The sequence below is a fragment of the Trachurus trachurus genome, assembly GCF_905171665.1.
Source record: "Trachurus trachurus genome assembly, chromosome: 1".
Taxonomy (NCBI): Eukaryota; Metazoa; Chordata; class Actinopteri; order Carangiformes; family Carangidae; genus Trachurus; species Trachurus trachurus.
The window spans coordinates 32,599,519-32,616,561 of NC_139891.1; the positions used below are offsets into that span (position 1 = coordinate 32,599,519).

Below are 17,043 nucleotides of genomic sequence, written 5' to 3' on the forward strand. Positions count from 1 at the left end.
CCCCCCCCCCCCCCCCCCCAAAATAAAAAAAAGTAAGCAGTGTGCATGTGATTGAGGAATAGCCTGGAATAGAATAGCCTTGCATTAAATCTGGTTGTTTTAGCCAATATTATGCTACAATATATTTCCCCCAACTATATTTAAGTTCCCTGTTAAGGGCCAACCTTAAATTTTGTAAATTTCAGATTTATTCCCGTTTATTCCCATATATTCCCGTTAATTTCCATATATTCCCATAAATTCCCATGGAAAGTTTCCAACTTTGAAAATTCCCGGAATTTTGCAACCCTACCAGTACCAAATGTCATAGCACTTCAGTAAAAGCAAATAAATGAAGACAAGTCTGGAAATCACAAGTAAAGCAACAGTTTCCACAAACGTGTGTTTGCGATCGCCCGTACAAAGTACCATGCCAGTTTCTGTAATGTTTGTCGGTCAGCTAGCCACAATTAAACAATGCAACTAGTAGATATCTTACCCTGTTAAGTGCCTTTAGATAATGTGGATTATGATTTGGCGCTCTGCAAATACAATTTCATTGAATTGAATCTAGCAGGGTCAAGTTATTTGTAAGTTTTGCTATTGCTACATGGCTAACACCAGCATCAACAGCTGTTTATATACCAGTCTATGTGTATCTATCACTTAAATTGTTCTACCGAAGTTAGCATGCTTACCAGGTAGCCTCTGGCTCTTGTCGCTTTCCGATACCAAGTCACTTTAGTGTCCAGTCTGCCCTGAGCAAGTACCGCTGCTCACAGGGTGTATTATAACCTCTTGTCTTGTAAGTGCTGTGATCCCCAAAGCTCTTGCAAAGACCAGTAAGTGAAGCGCTGTTAATGCTAAAACTGGCTTTGCAGCAACAGCAAAACTTACAAATAGCTCAATTGATGCTGTTAAATAATAACAATGAAAAAATCTAGCAACACCGTTGATTGTATTGTGGTTGGTTCTGCTCAGGTGAGGGTGATACTGACGAAGACAGAAGGCATGTGCAGCGTGGCCTTTAAGACCAAACACATACAGCAGGTGCAGGTTCAGGCCGGCTCTTCTGTAGCGGTGCCTTACACCATCGTCCCACTGGTGGTGGGAAGGCCTGTGCTAGAGGTGACTGTGCTGGCGGCCGACGAGAGGGGAGGAGACCGCATCCGGAAACCCCTACGAGTGGTGGTGAGTGACGGATGATGATAAAAAATATCATCTACAGAGATGGCCGCTGGCAAGCTAATATTCCTTGAATCTTGCAGTACTACTATGGTCCCAGAACTATTTTTTATAGACAACATTGAAGTGCAATTTGAGATCAAACCAGATGAATATAATGTATGTGTTGTTTTTGATAAAAAACAGATGGAAGGAGTGCAAAAGACTGAAGTTGTCACTGAGGTGTTGGATCCATCTGCTCATGGAGGTAAGGATGATTGGAGCGTTGCATGATTTCCAATTATTATCTCCTGTCAACTGCTTGTCCCACCCTCTCTACTCTCTACTCAGCAGGAAATGTTTAGTGCCTTTCCAAAAATTGTGATTGTGTGATGTAAAATCAAACCTCAAGCAAAAGATACTAAAGATCGACATTTTCTAAAAGGCAGAAACACCTGTAGTATAAGCATAGTCAAGAACTTCTTTTACTCAAACCAGCAGTTGGCCTGGTGTTTTGGCTGGACCACGACAACAGGGTCAACTCCATAAAACAATAAAAGAAATGTGGTTGTCACTGACTGACTGAGTGATGAAGTTACACCATTGGCCCTTTGGCTGAATGAAAGTGTGACAGTGGTGGTCCTGTCACTATAGCGACTATAGTAAAGCGCTACGTAAATACAGACCATTTACTTGGCCAAGAGGATGTCCCTTTGGGTGACTGGCAAGCACGCATGGCTCTCACCCGGGAGGTGTGGGTTCAATCCCCGCCCGGGCCCTCTTCACCTTGCCACAAAAGGAATCAAATTAGTCTGGTCATTCCTTTCTGACCTCAAAGCATTTCCCTCCACAGCTGATCCTCATTGGATACTTTTTGGTTTTTGGCTACATCTTTAGAGGAAATTGGATTGGCTTGGATCCTCCTCAGGTCTGGCAGAGGTTGTCATCAAGTCTTATATAATGGCTTTGTTCACCTTCACTACAGGTTCACACACAGTTCGTATCAGACCCGCCAAACTGGAGTCAATTGTGCCAAACTCTTCTCCAGAGGCATTCATGAGTGTCAGAGGTCAGTGACTCTGTTGCAGAACCGCGATAAGGATTAAAGGTTAACCTTTACAGGATAGAGCGATTCTTGATTTCACCTTTTCGTCCCCAGGCAACCTGTTGGCAGACAGCATTGATAACTCCATTAGTGACGACTCTCTGGCGTCTCTCATCCGGATGCCCGGTGGCTGTGTGGAGCAGAACTTGGCCAGAATGACTCTGCCGGTCATCGCGACACTCTACCTGGATCGAACCAACACCTGGCAGAGCGTGGGGGTGCAGCGCAGGGAGGAGGCCGTCGGCTACATCAGGAGAGGTGAGAGAAAACAACAAATGGATGAGGCAGACAAATACCTACAACATGGATGGATGGATGGATGGATGGATTATTATGTGGTGTTTTGTGTTTTCAGGCTATGAGAACCAGCTTGCATACAAAAGAAACGACGGCTCCTATCCCCCCTACAGACGGGAAGGTGCAAGTACATGGTACTGTCAAGGAGTAACATTACATTTCAAATCAGAAACAAGAAGATTAAATGTTCATAAAAGATTGTGTTATCAGAATCATTCTTTTATCAAGACTATGAACACTTCTAGTTATTTGGGTTTTCAGTTTTGTAAGAACAGGCGTGTGAAGATACAGTACCTGGTTTAAAAGAAAGAGCCGATCTAATATTCCACAACTGAACAATGTTATTGTGCCAGATTTTCCAGATATGCCAAAGAAAAACAATTTTTAAAGGTGACTAAGAGTGACTAAGTTTATAAGTGACTTAACGCAGACTCATCTGATTATCAGGATCACGGCGTACGTGGTGAAGGTGTTCTCCATGGCTTACACCATCGTCGGCGTCGACAAGCAGCAAGTGTGTGACCCTCTGCTCTACCTGCTGCAGCACAAATACCGAGCGGGAACTTTCATAGAGTCAAACCCAGTTTACAGCACCACAATGACGGTGAGACACACACACACACACATTTCTTTCTTTCATCTTTGCTCAAATCTTCTTGCTCCTGTTTCAATTAATGGATGTTACAATACGATATGATACAATACGATACCACAGTCACACCTTGACAAAACTGATTCAAATTTGGCATAACCATTCCCTAGGATTCAAGGGTGAATTGCTTAGATTTTGGTGGCCAAAGGTCAAAGGTCGGGGTCACAGTGACCTCACAACGTACAGCTTTGGCCTAGCATGCAATGCAATATCTCCACAATGCCTTGAGAGACTTTGTTCAAATGTCTTTGGTAGAAGTCAAATTCAAAGATATATTGATTAGATTTTTGTAGTCAAAGGTCAAGGAGGATTCAAGATTTAATAAAACCCTTTATTTCCTGTGTGTGTTTTCCAGGGCGGTCACAAGGGCGACGATCCAGAAATAACCCTGACAGCCTTCATCCTCATAGCACTGGCTGAGGCCAAGCAGGCCAGGATTCAATGCAGTGATCCAGGCGTGAGCTTGGAGGTAATAAACAGGAGGAAAAACAAAAACAGCGAGAGGCCTGAATGTGTCAAGCTGTCATTTAATCCATAAAATTTGTGTTTTGTGTCCTGTAAGGATGCCATGACTAAGACAGCTGGATATCTGACAAGAGCACTGGCAAAGCCGGGGAGGAGGCCGTACACGGTGGCCATCGCCTCGTACGCATTGGCTCTGACTCAACCTTCCACCCTGCCAACTGTTTTACTCAGAGCAGCAGCTCCAGGTTTGATGTGGATTCAGTCTAATTTTGTTGCTAAAAGTAAACAAACGAGGGTGTAGTTGATGATAAGAATAGACAACATTGTGATGTGGTGAATGAATGACGGTGTGTGGTTCTTCTCCACCAGGTGGCACCCACTGGCCCGACCGTCAAAACCAATTTTTCACCTTGGAGGCGACCGGCTACGCCCTGCTGGCTCTGGTGAAGATGGGACGCATACAGGAGGCAGCCGCGCCTTTCAACTGGTTGAACAGCCAGCGAAGAAGAGGCGGCGGCTTCGGGCCCACCCAGGTGTGATAATCTAGCTGTTTTTTTTACCTGCTTTATGTCTGATAGATGGGCCGGCCTGATGTTGCTATACAGATGTTCATTCCTTCCTCTTATGGAAAGTTCTAGATCTTTCAGCTGCATCAAAACGTTTTGCACCAACTTCAGTTTGATAGAATCACAATATGTGATCACAAACTGTACACTTTTGTTTTTTGGATGGTTTTCAGTGTTATCCTTCCATTCATCATCTTTAAATTTCTTCCATATGAACTTCTTTGAATGTGGAACGAACATTCACTTGGACTCAAGAATCAAAGATCAACGTGGGTGTCGACCTCACGAAACCTGGTTTTGCCCTTAGGAGCACAATATTTCCAAATAGACTTCAAGTAACTTCCTTGAATTTGGCACAAATATTCACTTGGACTCAAGGATAAACTGACTCCATTTTGGTAGCCAAAGGTCAAAGGTCAGGGCCAGCGTGGCCTTACACAAAACAGTTTTGTCTTTGTGAAAGCAGAAGTAAGCGATCCGGTCGTTTTGGCCCCTTTACCGTTCTCTCTCCTCATTGGATAAAGGCTGTAGGATACAAGTAAAGTTTTCTCCTCGGCTTACAGCAGAGCAGAGTGACTGACAGACCCGTGTTTCGGATCAAACACTCTATATAAGTGATTGCTGTCGGAAGATAGAACTATTTAAGACTTATATTAACACAAACATTCTGCTTACTTCTGCTTGAATGCAGTATCTCAGGAACGGAGCGTTTTCAGGGAATCTCCTCAAATTTGGTACAAATGTTCACAAAACCCTTTTTAGCCATGACTGACAACATCACACAGCAATAGTGAAACGATTTCACACAAGCATTTCATATTTTATCAGACTGCACAAAAAGAGAGCTAGTCTGAGTAACAGAAGCAGACGACCATAAGGAGGTGATTCTAGTCTGATGGATTGAAATGTTGGGGAACTGCTAGTTTTTATACACAAACTACATGATACATTTGATGACAAGATCATAAATACTTGGGAAATGTCACTTTAAATGTTCTGTTTGACTTATGAGATATTAAACAGCCCTTGATGAAATTTCTTTTCTTTCTCTTTCGCCTCCCAGTCCACCATGGTGGTGCTCCACGCGCTGTCCGAGTACCTCATTAAGAGACCCTCCCCTGATGATGTTAGTCTGGACGTGGACATCAAGATACCTGGACGTACTCAAATCGACGCCCATTTCGACACCGGCACCGCCTACGTGGCTCGTACATCCAAGGTGAGGCCTTGAGAGGAGCCTGAAGTCCATTGTTATTGAAGTTGTAGCTGAGTGTGTTATGAAGTTCAGATTTGCGCAGCTAACAGCTGTTTGCGTTGTGTAGATGCCCGCTGACGCTGAACTGCTGGTGCGGGCTCGAGGGAACGGACAGGGAATAGTGGAGGTACGATCACAGGACTCTGTATCATGAACATGACTGACATGACTGGTGTATAAATAAGTAATGACGTTATTTAATTTTTAATCCAAGGTGGTGACCCATTACAACCAAATGCATGAGGTGGATGAGAAAAGGCCGTGCCAGCACTTTGAGCTCAGCGTCGCAATCGAGGAATCCAGTGGTAACTCGACTTGTTGCTTTTAAATGGAGAAAATGCACCAAATGTCACATAAACAATGACATTTAAACTACCTTTAGGAAACTATACTTTTAAAATATAGTTAAAGACTTTGACATCATTTAATTGTTTTTAAGCTGATGGCTTTTCACCGCTCTTGTTTTTTCCGGCAGTGTAGATGCTTTCTAATAATAAGAGTAAACTTAAAGCCCCAACCAGAAGTTAAGGAGTCATATTTTACAAACTAGGGTATTCAGTGAGTCACACACAGGCGAAAACATAGGTGGTTTATTAAACAAGCATATATTTACTGGAACATTGCTCACATTGTTTGTTTTTCATTGTCAGATAGAGGGGCTTTGTGAAGTTCTTACAGTGCAACATGTTATGCTATTAAGAATGACATGTTTCTGAGTTTACATGTCAAAAGATAAATGGATACATCTGTTGGAAGGCAAGCAATGCCACATTTATAGTACCGACATATGTTAATTCTTAATGTCAAGCAATTGTCTACTTTTAACAAGGAATCAGATTGCATCATACCATAAAAAATGAACCATACTGTATGCACTGTTCCTGACTCGTATCGTACCCTATGTATCAAGATACGTACTGAATTGTCTTATATTGTAAAGGTGCACACCCATAATTACTACCATTTGTGAATGTGATTAATTTCCACTATTATAGAGTTTTATTCACTTCAGTTCTTCACTCTGCTACAGTCGGCCAATATAATCCTTGATTTAATGACACTTAATGAGGTCTATTGACCATACAAGTCCAAAAGACAGTGTAAAAGACGTGGTAACGAATAGGACTGAAGTTGACTTAAAAATTGTAATGCACTTATTAAATAATAATTTCATACTGTTTTATAAATAATAAAATCGATCAGGTCAATTTTGACTAAGGGAGAAAAGTTTCAAACAAACAAAACCTGAAAATATTTCTAAGATTTTTAAAAATTCATATTAAATGTTACAACAGATACCTAATATCTTCAATTGATTTCTATAGATTATTACATTATTATTACTAATGACCTAAAATAAAAAAAATACAATACTGTGACATAACTGAGTAATGATATAAATTTTACTCATACAGACCATTTGAAAACAGCAATTACAAAATTTAGATCAAGACAAAACAATCACATCTGAAAACATAGAATAACTGGTAAAAATGAAAAATAATGCATAAAGGTATGAACTATTAATCAAGTAAACCCGATTTTAATAGTTTCTTTGTCTCTGTCCTGTAACAGAAGCACCACCAGCAGATGCAATAAAGACCTATCAGATGACTATCAAAGTGAGGTGAGTCATTATCACCGCCTTACATGTTTCTTCAGGGCGTTGAACCTGTTTGACTTTTAAATATTCAAACAGCACAGGGAAGACAACAAATGTCTTAGTGATGATAAATGTCATATTTCCTGTGTCTTATGTGTTGTGTGTGACTGAAGCTCCCTTCCTGTTCTGTCTGTTGACGTCCTCTCCCTTCGTCTCACAGAGCTTTAGGACCCAGAGATGTCAGGATGGTGGTCCTGGACGTCAGCCTGCCCACTGGCTTCACCCCAGAAAACTCCGACCTGGAGCTGGTAATAAACCCACATCTGAAAACACACACAGACAAAGATCAGTGTTGTTGTACTGTTCAAGAGTCCAAAAGCACAAAAAGAATCAGTTATTTTGTTTCTACTTTGGAAAAAACAAACATTTGAACTGTAATGTCGCTGTTACACACTTGTGGCTTTAAAGATCAAAATTTCCTCGCTCAGTTTCACTCTGGAGCTCTGGTAACAACTGGTTCGTGTCAGCCAGTCAGAAGACAGGAGGCTCTGAGCCTGTCTTCTGATTGGCTGATTGATTTCAGAGTGATCCAATAACAATAGAGCATGGTTTCAGGTAAATAACAAACAAACAAACAAACAAAAAGCCAGTTAAATCCTAAGGAGACCAAATCCGGCAGGTGTTGGATGTTTGGGTCCAGGTGGTGAGGGGGCGGGGCTTTGTTGTGACATCACAAAGTGACAGGAAGTCCTGACGGCTGGTTTTAAGGCTCAGTTTCTGAATAGAGGCTGTGTGCATTTCTCTGTGAACTGAGGCTTTGATACTTTCACAGTATTCATATATAGAACCTAGAGCTGCTTTATAATCACACTACACATGGTCATCTACCTTTATACTGTATGGAGCTTTAACACAAACATCTACCTTTATACCGTATGGAGCTTTAACACAAACATCTACCTTTATACCGTATGCCGCTTTAACACAAACATCTACCTTTATACCATATTGCGCTTTAACATAAACATCTACCTTTATACCATATGGAGCTTTAACACAAACATCTACCTTTATACTGTATGGAGCTTTAACACAAACATCTACCTTTATACCGTATGGAGCTTTAACACAAACATCTACCTTTATACTGTATGGAGCTTTAACACAAACATCTACCTTTATACTGTATGGAGCTTTAATATAAGGGTTATAAAAGTTAGGGATGCTAAATTAATCTGTATATGTATGTGTGTTTGTTTCCAGTTGTCAAACAAAGTGGACCGCTACATCAATAACTTCCAGATTGTTGATAACCTGAGCGACAGAGGCTCTCTGATCCTCCACGTGTTCAAGGTAACGACACCAGAGTGACTCACTGCTTCTTGTTGTAAATTTTCAATTTGTTGTTGTTCTTTGAAAAACTGGTTTCTTCATATTGTATTAATGTTTCTTATTGGAAAATCAATTAATCTGGACAACTGAGTGAAACCTGTTACAAGAGGAGGCAACTTATTCCTTTTCTTTCATTAAACCCACAATGTGCTCTATTGAATTATCATTATGACTATTATTTTGTGTATAGTAGCAACACATCCATCGCAGCCATCTTGGATTTTTTTTGGTCAGAAATGGTGAGGTTGTCATGACTTTTCGACTCAGAAATCCATCTTCCAGTTGAAATATGTGACTGCTAACTTCCAGTTTCCCAGTTTAAATGCATCTCCACCAACAAATACCTGCAGCCTGAGCTTTAATCGTTCTCATTGGCTGTGCTGTTGCTAAACAAACCTCTCCGGTCACCTCCTCAGGTGGCGCACAGAGAGCCAGACATCTTGATCTTCAGGCTGCAGCAGAGATTTAAAGTCGGACTCTTGCAGCCGTCCTCAGTCACCGTCTACGAGTACTACGACCCGGGTAGGACACGAGACCCAGACCTGGACCACAGAGTCCCACTTAGACCCCTCAGTAAATTTCGAGGTCTCACACCCTGCTTTGCTTTGGCTTTGTCCCGTCAGATCGCCGCTGCACTCGGACCTACTCCCCCAAAGAAGACAAAGAGGAGCTCAAGACCATCTGCACTGACAACGTCTGCCGCTGTACTCAGGGTGAGGAGACGCACGGGTCGGAAATATCAGACTTTAGTCGATTCCGGTTACTTTCAGTTTTAGTTCACTGCTTTCTTTTTCCTTTTCCTCACATCTCCAGGAGACTGCTGCATCACTCAACCTGACAATGAAGACTTTCCAAACAAAGAGAGAGAGACGTTTGCCTGCAAGAGCTTACACCATGGTATGAAAGCACACACACACACACACACACACACACACACACACACACACACACACACACACACACACACACACACACACACACACACACACACACACACACACACACACACACACACACACACACACACACACAAATAAACCACACAACCACATACACACACCCACACACTGTCAGCCAAAGTCTCAAGTCATCACTGGGTGATTTCCAGACAAACAATTTTTCAGTATGAGTGGTTAAAACTCCACCTACATCCTGCTACAGGACAAACTGCGAAGGTTTAAATAGAGTCTTGCATAAAACCACCTCTGCAGAGCATCAGTGGTTTTTGTAAAACTGCTCCTGTTTCTTTGTCTCGCTACATGTGGTTTAGGTCCTGATTGCTCAGTAGTTTCTATATGAGGATAACATCTCTGTTGTCATGAAAATCAAAAATCGAATACTCCGAAAGACATGTACAAGGCATTAAAAGCTTGTTCACAATTTATTTCATGCACATGTTTTAAACGCAAAGAGTCTTTCTACAATAGATTAAAGTTTCATCTTTTGAAATAAATTATGAAAAAAAAAGAAGAAAAAAAATTGAGATAACCCTGTTGATAATGAATCTCTACAGGAAAATATATGATACATATCATTTATTGGGCAGTAGTAGGGTTATTATTAGTAGTAGCGGTATTAGTATTATTAAATGTCTTAAAGCAACAGTTTTTAGGTTATGGAATCACTTAGTCATTTCATATTTCTAACACTTTCTCTACAATTTTGTAAGATAATGTGCATATTAAAGAACAATATAATTCATCCTCCCTGGGCCATGAACATCTGTAAACATCTGTACGACCTCATCAGAGAGGATTCATCTGTATTGTTCTTGTGCTTCAGTTCTCAAGGTGAAGGTGCTGAATGTGAGCCACAGTTACTACGACAAGTACGAGATGGAAATCACACAAGTGATAAAACTGGGTGGGTCACTGCACACACACACACACAAACACACTAGTAGAAAACCACAGAAGTACAGTACGTCGCCATAATCACGCTTGACCCCAGTCCCCACGTGCGCATTCTTGTGGTTAATTGTGTATTTGTGCAACACATGTTTCCACCCTGTGCACTTTATGATTTGGCACTCTTGTTTCCCTACTTTTATTAGTGCATTTTGTCAATTTTTTTTTTTAAATATTATGGTTATTATGTCTTATTTCAATTAATCTTAATATTGTATCTGTTTAGCACTTTACCTGCCCAGGGACTACAGGCGGAAATTAGCAATTGTTGCTATAACCTGGCTCAAAGCATCTCTTCTTGTTTTACAAGATTAATGTTTTTTTGTGCATTGTCCTTGTTTTAAATAAATAAATTCATTCATTCATTCATTCATTCATTCATTCACCCTCAGGTGTGGAGGCTGGGATTCGAGACGGCCAGAGTAGGTTCTTCATGTCACACGGAGTCTGCAGCGACGGGCTGAACCTGCAGCCGGGCTCCCACTACCTCATCATAGGCCCCCAAGGCGACCAGTGGAAGGTCGACACCGAAACAAACGGGTAAGATTACATAACATTCAGTTTTGAATGCAATTACTGATGGTTCAAACTGAACTCTTAAAACATACTGAAAACCAGTCAGCCACACAGTTACCTGTTTTATTGCTCTGGCTGTTGATGCACTGTGTTTATTATCATTATTTAAAGGAAAAGTGGCAAAACTGTTGTGCTTTAGATTGTCTTGGTGTTCCTAGTAAACATTAGGGCTGTCAATCAATTGAAATATTTGTCCATAGTTTATCTTTTTTGTCTATTGAAATTTCACCTTGAAGGGATTAAATGATAGTGTGGTTAAACGTTTAAAAAGAATTTGCATTACTGCATTATTAGGTTAGGTTAGGTTATTACCATGTTAACTTTGACAGCCCTACTACGGTAAATAATATACTCACAGCTGTTAAACAGTCTGAATGTAACTCCGCTCGTCTCTCTTTGCATCAGCTACATCTACATGTTGGGGAAGGACACGTGGGTGGAGCTCTGGCCGTCGCCCACAGACTGCAGCAAACCCAGCCTGCAGGCCAAATGCAAGAACATCGACGATGCTGCAAACCAACTGTCGAACGAAGGCTGTCGCCTGTAAAGGTGTTATCGCCGAGTGACAACCACACAACGACCACCTGGTGACCCACAGGTTTAACCTCTACGATAAAAGCCTCTATGATAACCACACACTATTAAACTCAGCATTTATAAAGCATTCTTACTACACTGATACTAGCCAGTTAAATGTTTTATTCTGGATTAATAAACTCATCTATAATGTGCTTATTGATGTGTTTTTAAACTTTTTTCATTTATAAATAAAGTATTATAGCAAATAGAGTCCAGTTATTGAGGAGATGTCAGTGGTTAATGAGGTTTTTTAAGTGTTAGTAAATGATTAACAAACTACTAAAACTTACAGTATGTTATGTTGAACATTGATGTTGTAATTATGTAATTAATAAGTATTTTTAACTAATGCTTAACAGTGTATTGTTTTTATGAAGTGTTTCTTCTTCTTTTTTCTCGACAGTTGTTTTTTCACGGTGGAAAAGAGAACTGATTTCATTTAGCTTTTTCACTACTGTTTGGAAATAATAAGAAAGAGGAAGAACCTGTCATGAGCGTCAAAAAACAAACAAATGAAACCGCAGAGGACGGATAAAAATAACACGAAACAGTCAAACTGTACCGAAGCTGCTGTCTGACATGAACAGAGAAAAGGATGTGACGAGTTTATAGATCGTCATTGTTCCAACAGTGCACAACTTCTACTCACTGTTTATATAAGTGTTTATGATTATTTGAAAGCATGTACAAATAGTTTGTTGTTTTACTTGAACGTCCCATTGTTGTGGTTTATCTGTCTGTTGTTGTCTGTGCTTCAATATGAAATAAGCTTTAAAGCTTACAAAATAAAATACATTCTGTTGACAATCAAAGTCCTTCGCAGATTGTTTTAATTGACTGAAGATAAAGTGAACTCTTATAAATGTGTTTAAAAAAATGTTGTTTCAGTTCTTTATAATCACACTCATCTGAATAGATTAAATATGTTAAATCAGTTGTCACCTACATAAACAAGCAACCTACCTGATGTAAACACGTGATCAGTAGGTTTTGTTGATGGTGCTGTAAACAGCAGTCGATTCCTCCCCAGTTTCCTGATGTCTGGTGCTAAGGGGGAATTAAAAATAAATAATGTGTAGATATGAGACATATAAACCAATGCAAACAGTTCAAGAGTTGTTATAAAATAAATAAGAATAAACCAGGTTTATATGAAAGTGACACAAATGTGAATTCTGCTCACCTCTGGGCAGCACGGACACCTCTGATGCTGATCTCACTGTACACGACAACTTCCTCCTCCTCTTTGTCCTCTTGTCTTCTGGGCCCAGCTACTCCGACATTGGAGTAGACACTGTGTTGGCGGTTCGGAGAGAACTTCACAGTGGCATAGTGAACTTCATCATCCTCCTCTTCTTCTTCTTGCTGGCTCTGAGTCAGAATACATGCCAGTGACAAAGAATTTATTTCGTATTTACATTTGGAGGCAACTCCTTTATTTACACAACTCAAGAGTTAGAACACTTCATCCAATCTGGCATTGAAAATCCATATAACTATGTGATCAGGTAAAAATCAGTCCTTCGCAATAGCTACAAGAAAAGGGGCATTACAGATACTATCAATATAATTACTATGAAATCATAAATTGTTTGTCTCTGGTGAAGACTTGATACCAAAATATGTCACAGTTTGTTAGTTTTGAAGGTCTCAAATGACTATATACCATTGCCATTACAATAAAAGTTTGTTAGTTTTGATGTCTGTTATTTTTCAGACCCATACTCGGCCATTTGAGATTGAGTATGGGTCTGATGACAAAGGTGTATTTTATGTACTTATTATTTTTTAGTGAAAAATCCATATTACAGTCCCTCAAAATCAAAGTGACAGTCGGAACAATAGCTTTTTCTTCAGTGACTGCCATGTTGCTATATACAAAAACTGTGATTAGTTCCCCAGTTTTTTGGTCTCACCGCCTTTTTCTCCAGACAGATTTTTTGGTTGTGTTTCATTTTTGATGTCCTGTTCTGTCAATATTTTTCGTGAAACCTCAATAAAAACTCGAATGTGAAAGAAGGAAGTTGCCCACGTTGGAGAGGGAAGTGAAAAATGTGGGTCAAATAGGAAGATGCAGTGGTTTTTACATCGATGTAGTAGACAACTGTTTACTCACCTGTTCAACGTTGTCTGGTTTCGCTCCAGGCTCAGATGGGTTCCTCTTCTTTCTGATGAGGAGAATGAATTGAAGAACAAAAAAATTAACAAACTTTATTCTGATAAACCATTTTCAATTATCCAATGAAAGGAAAATTCAAGTTTCAAAGAAGATGGGTGTAGCTACAAAAGTCTCTGAGAGGTTGACACCAGGATCTAGATTGACTTGTCTGACATGCAACCAAAACAAATCACACACAAAAAAACTGCTGACTCCAGGCAAAATGGTACCAAGAGGTTGCACGATTGTAGAAATGTAAATTAAATGAAAAGAGAAATTGAAAACACATTATTTAAAATAATTGTCTTACAGACAGACCTGCTCCTTCAACTTTGACCTGCTGGACTTACAGCTTTGGTGTGTGCTTGCTTGTGGACTAACCTTCAGCAAGTACTTTCAGAAATTTGGCTAAATATTTAGATCATTTAATTTCCTGTCCAATTTTAAAAAGTTGTCCCACTGCTTCCAGGATCCGCGTTGCTGGATACAATTATTTAAAACTTGGTGGCCAAAAAAATAGACATGAAATGCATCATAAGTAACAATATATGACATGATAAAAGCAGACATCTTACTTTATCAATATAAAGAGAAAGAGGAGAAGGACGACGACGAAGACAGCAGCAGTTGTTCCAATGGCAGCGAGTTTCCATGTTTCTGAACAGTGAGTATAAAAAGTTAAAATGTGACAGGATGTTAATGCAACTCTATACAATTATTTTACCTTAAAGTGACAGTTTCAAAATCATTTTTGACATTTCCTTGTCTTGTATTGGGGGAACGGCCCCTGATATTGACACAGTGCCCCCTGCTGTGTAACTTGAGTTTCCTGCCCGGCACCTTCTCACCAGAACATGTCACACACCAGCATTAAATCCTCAGGCTAAGGTACAAGAAGCTAGCTAGCTCAAACAGTTTTACAAACAGTTTGTCTCAAAGGGCTTTACATGGCATCGTAACAACATCCTCTGTCCTTAGACCCTCACATCGACTGAGGAAAAACTCCATAGAAAATCCTTTTTACAGGGAAAAATCGGAGAAACCTCAGGGTGAGCAACAGAGGAGGGATCCCTCACCCAGGACAGACAGACGACAAGACAGTTTACAGTTTATGTTACAGAATGTGCAAAATATGGAAATGTTAGCAGGAGTTGATGAAGGCAGCCTCTGGTGAGGGGGGGGGGGGGGGGCAGGGAGAGCTGGCCAGCTCAATGGGAAGAGGGATCCAAGGACGACATTGTAGGTTACATGCTGTGATTCGGACATGCCACCATTCCAACATCCCACCACTGCGACATCCCACCATTTAGACACACCACCATTCCGACATAGCGCTATTCTGACATGCCATCATCCCACTATTTCGACAAGGCTTTCAATATAAGGAAATGTGCGTTACTCAACAGGTGGCTCCCTCCTACTTATCTGGACTCTATCTATCTATCTGGCCTGTCTAGCCTCTACCTGGTCTTTTTTACTAAACTTAACCAACTCTTTCATTATTGTAAACCAGTGCAAAATCTTTGTAATTGTAAACCAGTGCAAAATCTTTTTGGGAAAAAATACACTATTAAAGGAATTGTCGGAAAGGCAGGATGTTTAAAAAAAGAAAAATATATCGTCATTCCGACCATAGGAGGCAAAACTTGTCGAAATGATGGGACATTTGATAGAACATTAAGTGTTGCCATTTAGACAATTAGAGACCTATGTTGGACTGGTGGGATGTCAAAATGGCGGTTCCCCCCCACTTTGATGGTGACTTAGGCTTCAGTTTATTAGCAAATGTACTAGTACCACTGTCTATGTCTTGTAATTACAACAGTACAGTAAAAGGGAATTGCACACTACAACTGTGGTAGGACTCTGATACAGAAATACCGAATTCTTCAGCAGTGAGGCTTTAAGGTCCAGTGATCTCACAATCGTCTGAGGGTGTTGTTGTACTGATATGAATATTTCCCTCTTCCTGATCTAGTTCAAACTTGTCCGATCTCGGGATTCCAAACCGGGCTGCCTCCGACGTAAACACCCACAATATCCAATGAGAGCAAGCAGACTGGGAAGTGCCCCAAATGGTAAATGGTCAAAGGACCTACATTTATATATTGCCTTTCTAGTCTTTACGACCACTCAAAGTGCTTTACACTAATAGACAGATTCATCCATTGACGCACACATTCATACATGTTGCACAATTCTAGCAAACCATTCACGCACATTCACATTGATGATACATTAGGGTACATTAGGGTCAGTGTTTGGGTTTACTATCTTGCCCAAGGACACTTCGACATATGGACTGGAGGAGCTGGAGGATCGAACCATCAACCGTCGGGCCACTCTACCTCCTGAACCACAGCCACCCCAAACCAACTGGATGCTGTTACTTTAAGAGCAAACATGGCAGCTACCGGAGCCACATGAAAAATACAAATAGAAGAGTTATGACAACGACATGAGTGACTTTATAATATCTCAGCACTCCAGACCATAGGGTGGCTGTCAAGGACAAGGTGTGGGCAGTGTTGGATGTACCTGAAGTCATTTTTGATCAAGTGAGATGGCATACCTGTTCAATGGCCACTGTAAAAGCACTACTTCAAACGGCAGGTGTATGTATGTTAAAAGTCAGTTGAAACAGTCTGTGGATTCTCAGGTTTTAAAGGGATAGTTCGGGTCTTTTGACATAAATCTATATGGCATCCCCATCAGCAGTTATGTGCATCAACAGTGACTTTCCCCGGACTGCGTCCCGTGAGCGGAGTTCCGGCCTGATTTTGGTGCTGACGAATGGCTTGTTGGCTGGGGTCACGAAAATAAAGCGTTTTGCTTCTCAAAACAATATGCGTTCAAAAGAGTGATACATTTGCATCACAAAACCGTTAAACGTAAAAGTCAGACCTCACAATCGCTTGGCGCTATTTTCTCTCCCTTCGTATCACTGCGTGCTGCCACCTGTAGACGGCTGTGCGCGTTTCCATCACCTGTTTCACGGAGTTTACTGCTCCGATAGTTCACGTAAACATATCTGACTGTGACAGCAGCATGGTGTGCATATAAAGATGCAACCCCAACAGGCAGGTTCACTTCCCCCTATATCACACCACATGGTGGGGTATCACCAGCTGCAGTATCTGAGTTAGTGAATAGAAACTCACCTGACACAACAGTCAGATTTAAGGTGGACTTATGACATCCTCTTGTGTTCTGGACTTCACAGTAATAATTCCCACTATGTTCAGGTCTGAGGTCAGTGATGGTGAAGATCTGTCCTGAAGCTGTTGGTGAATCTTCATAGTCCTTGTACCAGGTGTAATTAGCTGCTGGGTTAGCATCACTTCT

The 17,043-nt window shown here is 40.7% G+C and overlaps 1 protein-coding gene across 3 annotated transcripts in view; it reads left to right on the forward strand.

The window, feature by feature from the left end:
- Nucleotides 1-12,352, forward strand: part of LOC310984581 (venom factor-like) — a 36,880-nt gene extending 24,528 nt beyond the window's left edge. For 2 of the 3 annotated variants that reach the window (XM_083969831.1, XM_083969833.1), the window contains 21 exons: nucleotides 961-1,170; nucleotides 1,351-1,411; nucleotides 2,129-2,212; nucleotides 2,303-2,506; nucleotides 2,604-2,679; nucleotides 2,993-3,149; nucleotides 3,553-3,666; nucleotides 3,760-3,907; nucleotides 4,032-4,195; nucleotides 5,292-5,447; nucleotides 5,551-5,610; nucleotides 5,698-5,788; nucleotides 7,059-7,110; nucleotides 7,307-7,394; nucleotides 8,350-8,439; nucleotides 8,895-9,000; nucleotides 9,102-9,191; nucleotides 9,292-9,375; nucleotides 10,261-10,341; nucleotides 10,778-10,925; nucleotides 11,367-12,352. In XM_083969831.1, coding sequence (XP_083825957.1) covers nucleotides 961-1,170; nucleotides 1,351-1,411; nucleotides 2,129-2,212; nucleotides 2,303-2,506; nucleotides 2,604-2,679; nucleotides 2,993-3,149; nucleotides 3,553-3,666; nucleotides 3,760-3,907; nucleotides 4,032-4,195; nucleotides 5,292-5,447; nucleotides 5,551-5,610; nucleotides 5,698-5,788; nucleotides 7,059-7,110; nucleotides 7,307-7,394; nucleotides 8,350-8,439; nucleotides 8,895-9,000; nucleotides 9,102-9,191; nucleotides 9,292-9,375; nucleotides 10,261-10,341; nucleotides 10,778-10,925; nucleotides 11,367-11,508 — 2,406 coding nt within the window. In that variant the 3' untranslated portion in view covers nucleotides 11,509-12,352. The remainder of the gene's footprint in view (nucleotides 1-960; nucleotides 1,171-1,350; nucleotides 1,412-2,128; nucleotides 2,213-2,302; nucleotides 2,507-2,603; nucleotides 2,680-2,992; nucleotides 3,150-3,552; nucleotides 3,667-3,759; nucleotides 3,908-4,031; nucleotides 4,196-5,291; nucleotides 5,448-5,550; nucleotides 5,611-5,697; nucleotides 5,789-7,058; nucleotides 7,111-7,306; nucleotides 7,395-8,349; nucleotides 8,440-8,894; nucleotides 9,001-9,101; nucleotides 9,192-9,291; nucleotides 9,376-10,260; nucleotides 10,342-10,777; nucleotides 10,926-11,366) is intronic. The other variant, XM_083969832.1, reaches the window with a different exon arrangement.
- Nucleotides 12,353-17,043: the final 4,691 nt, after the last annotated feature.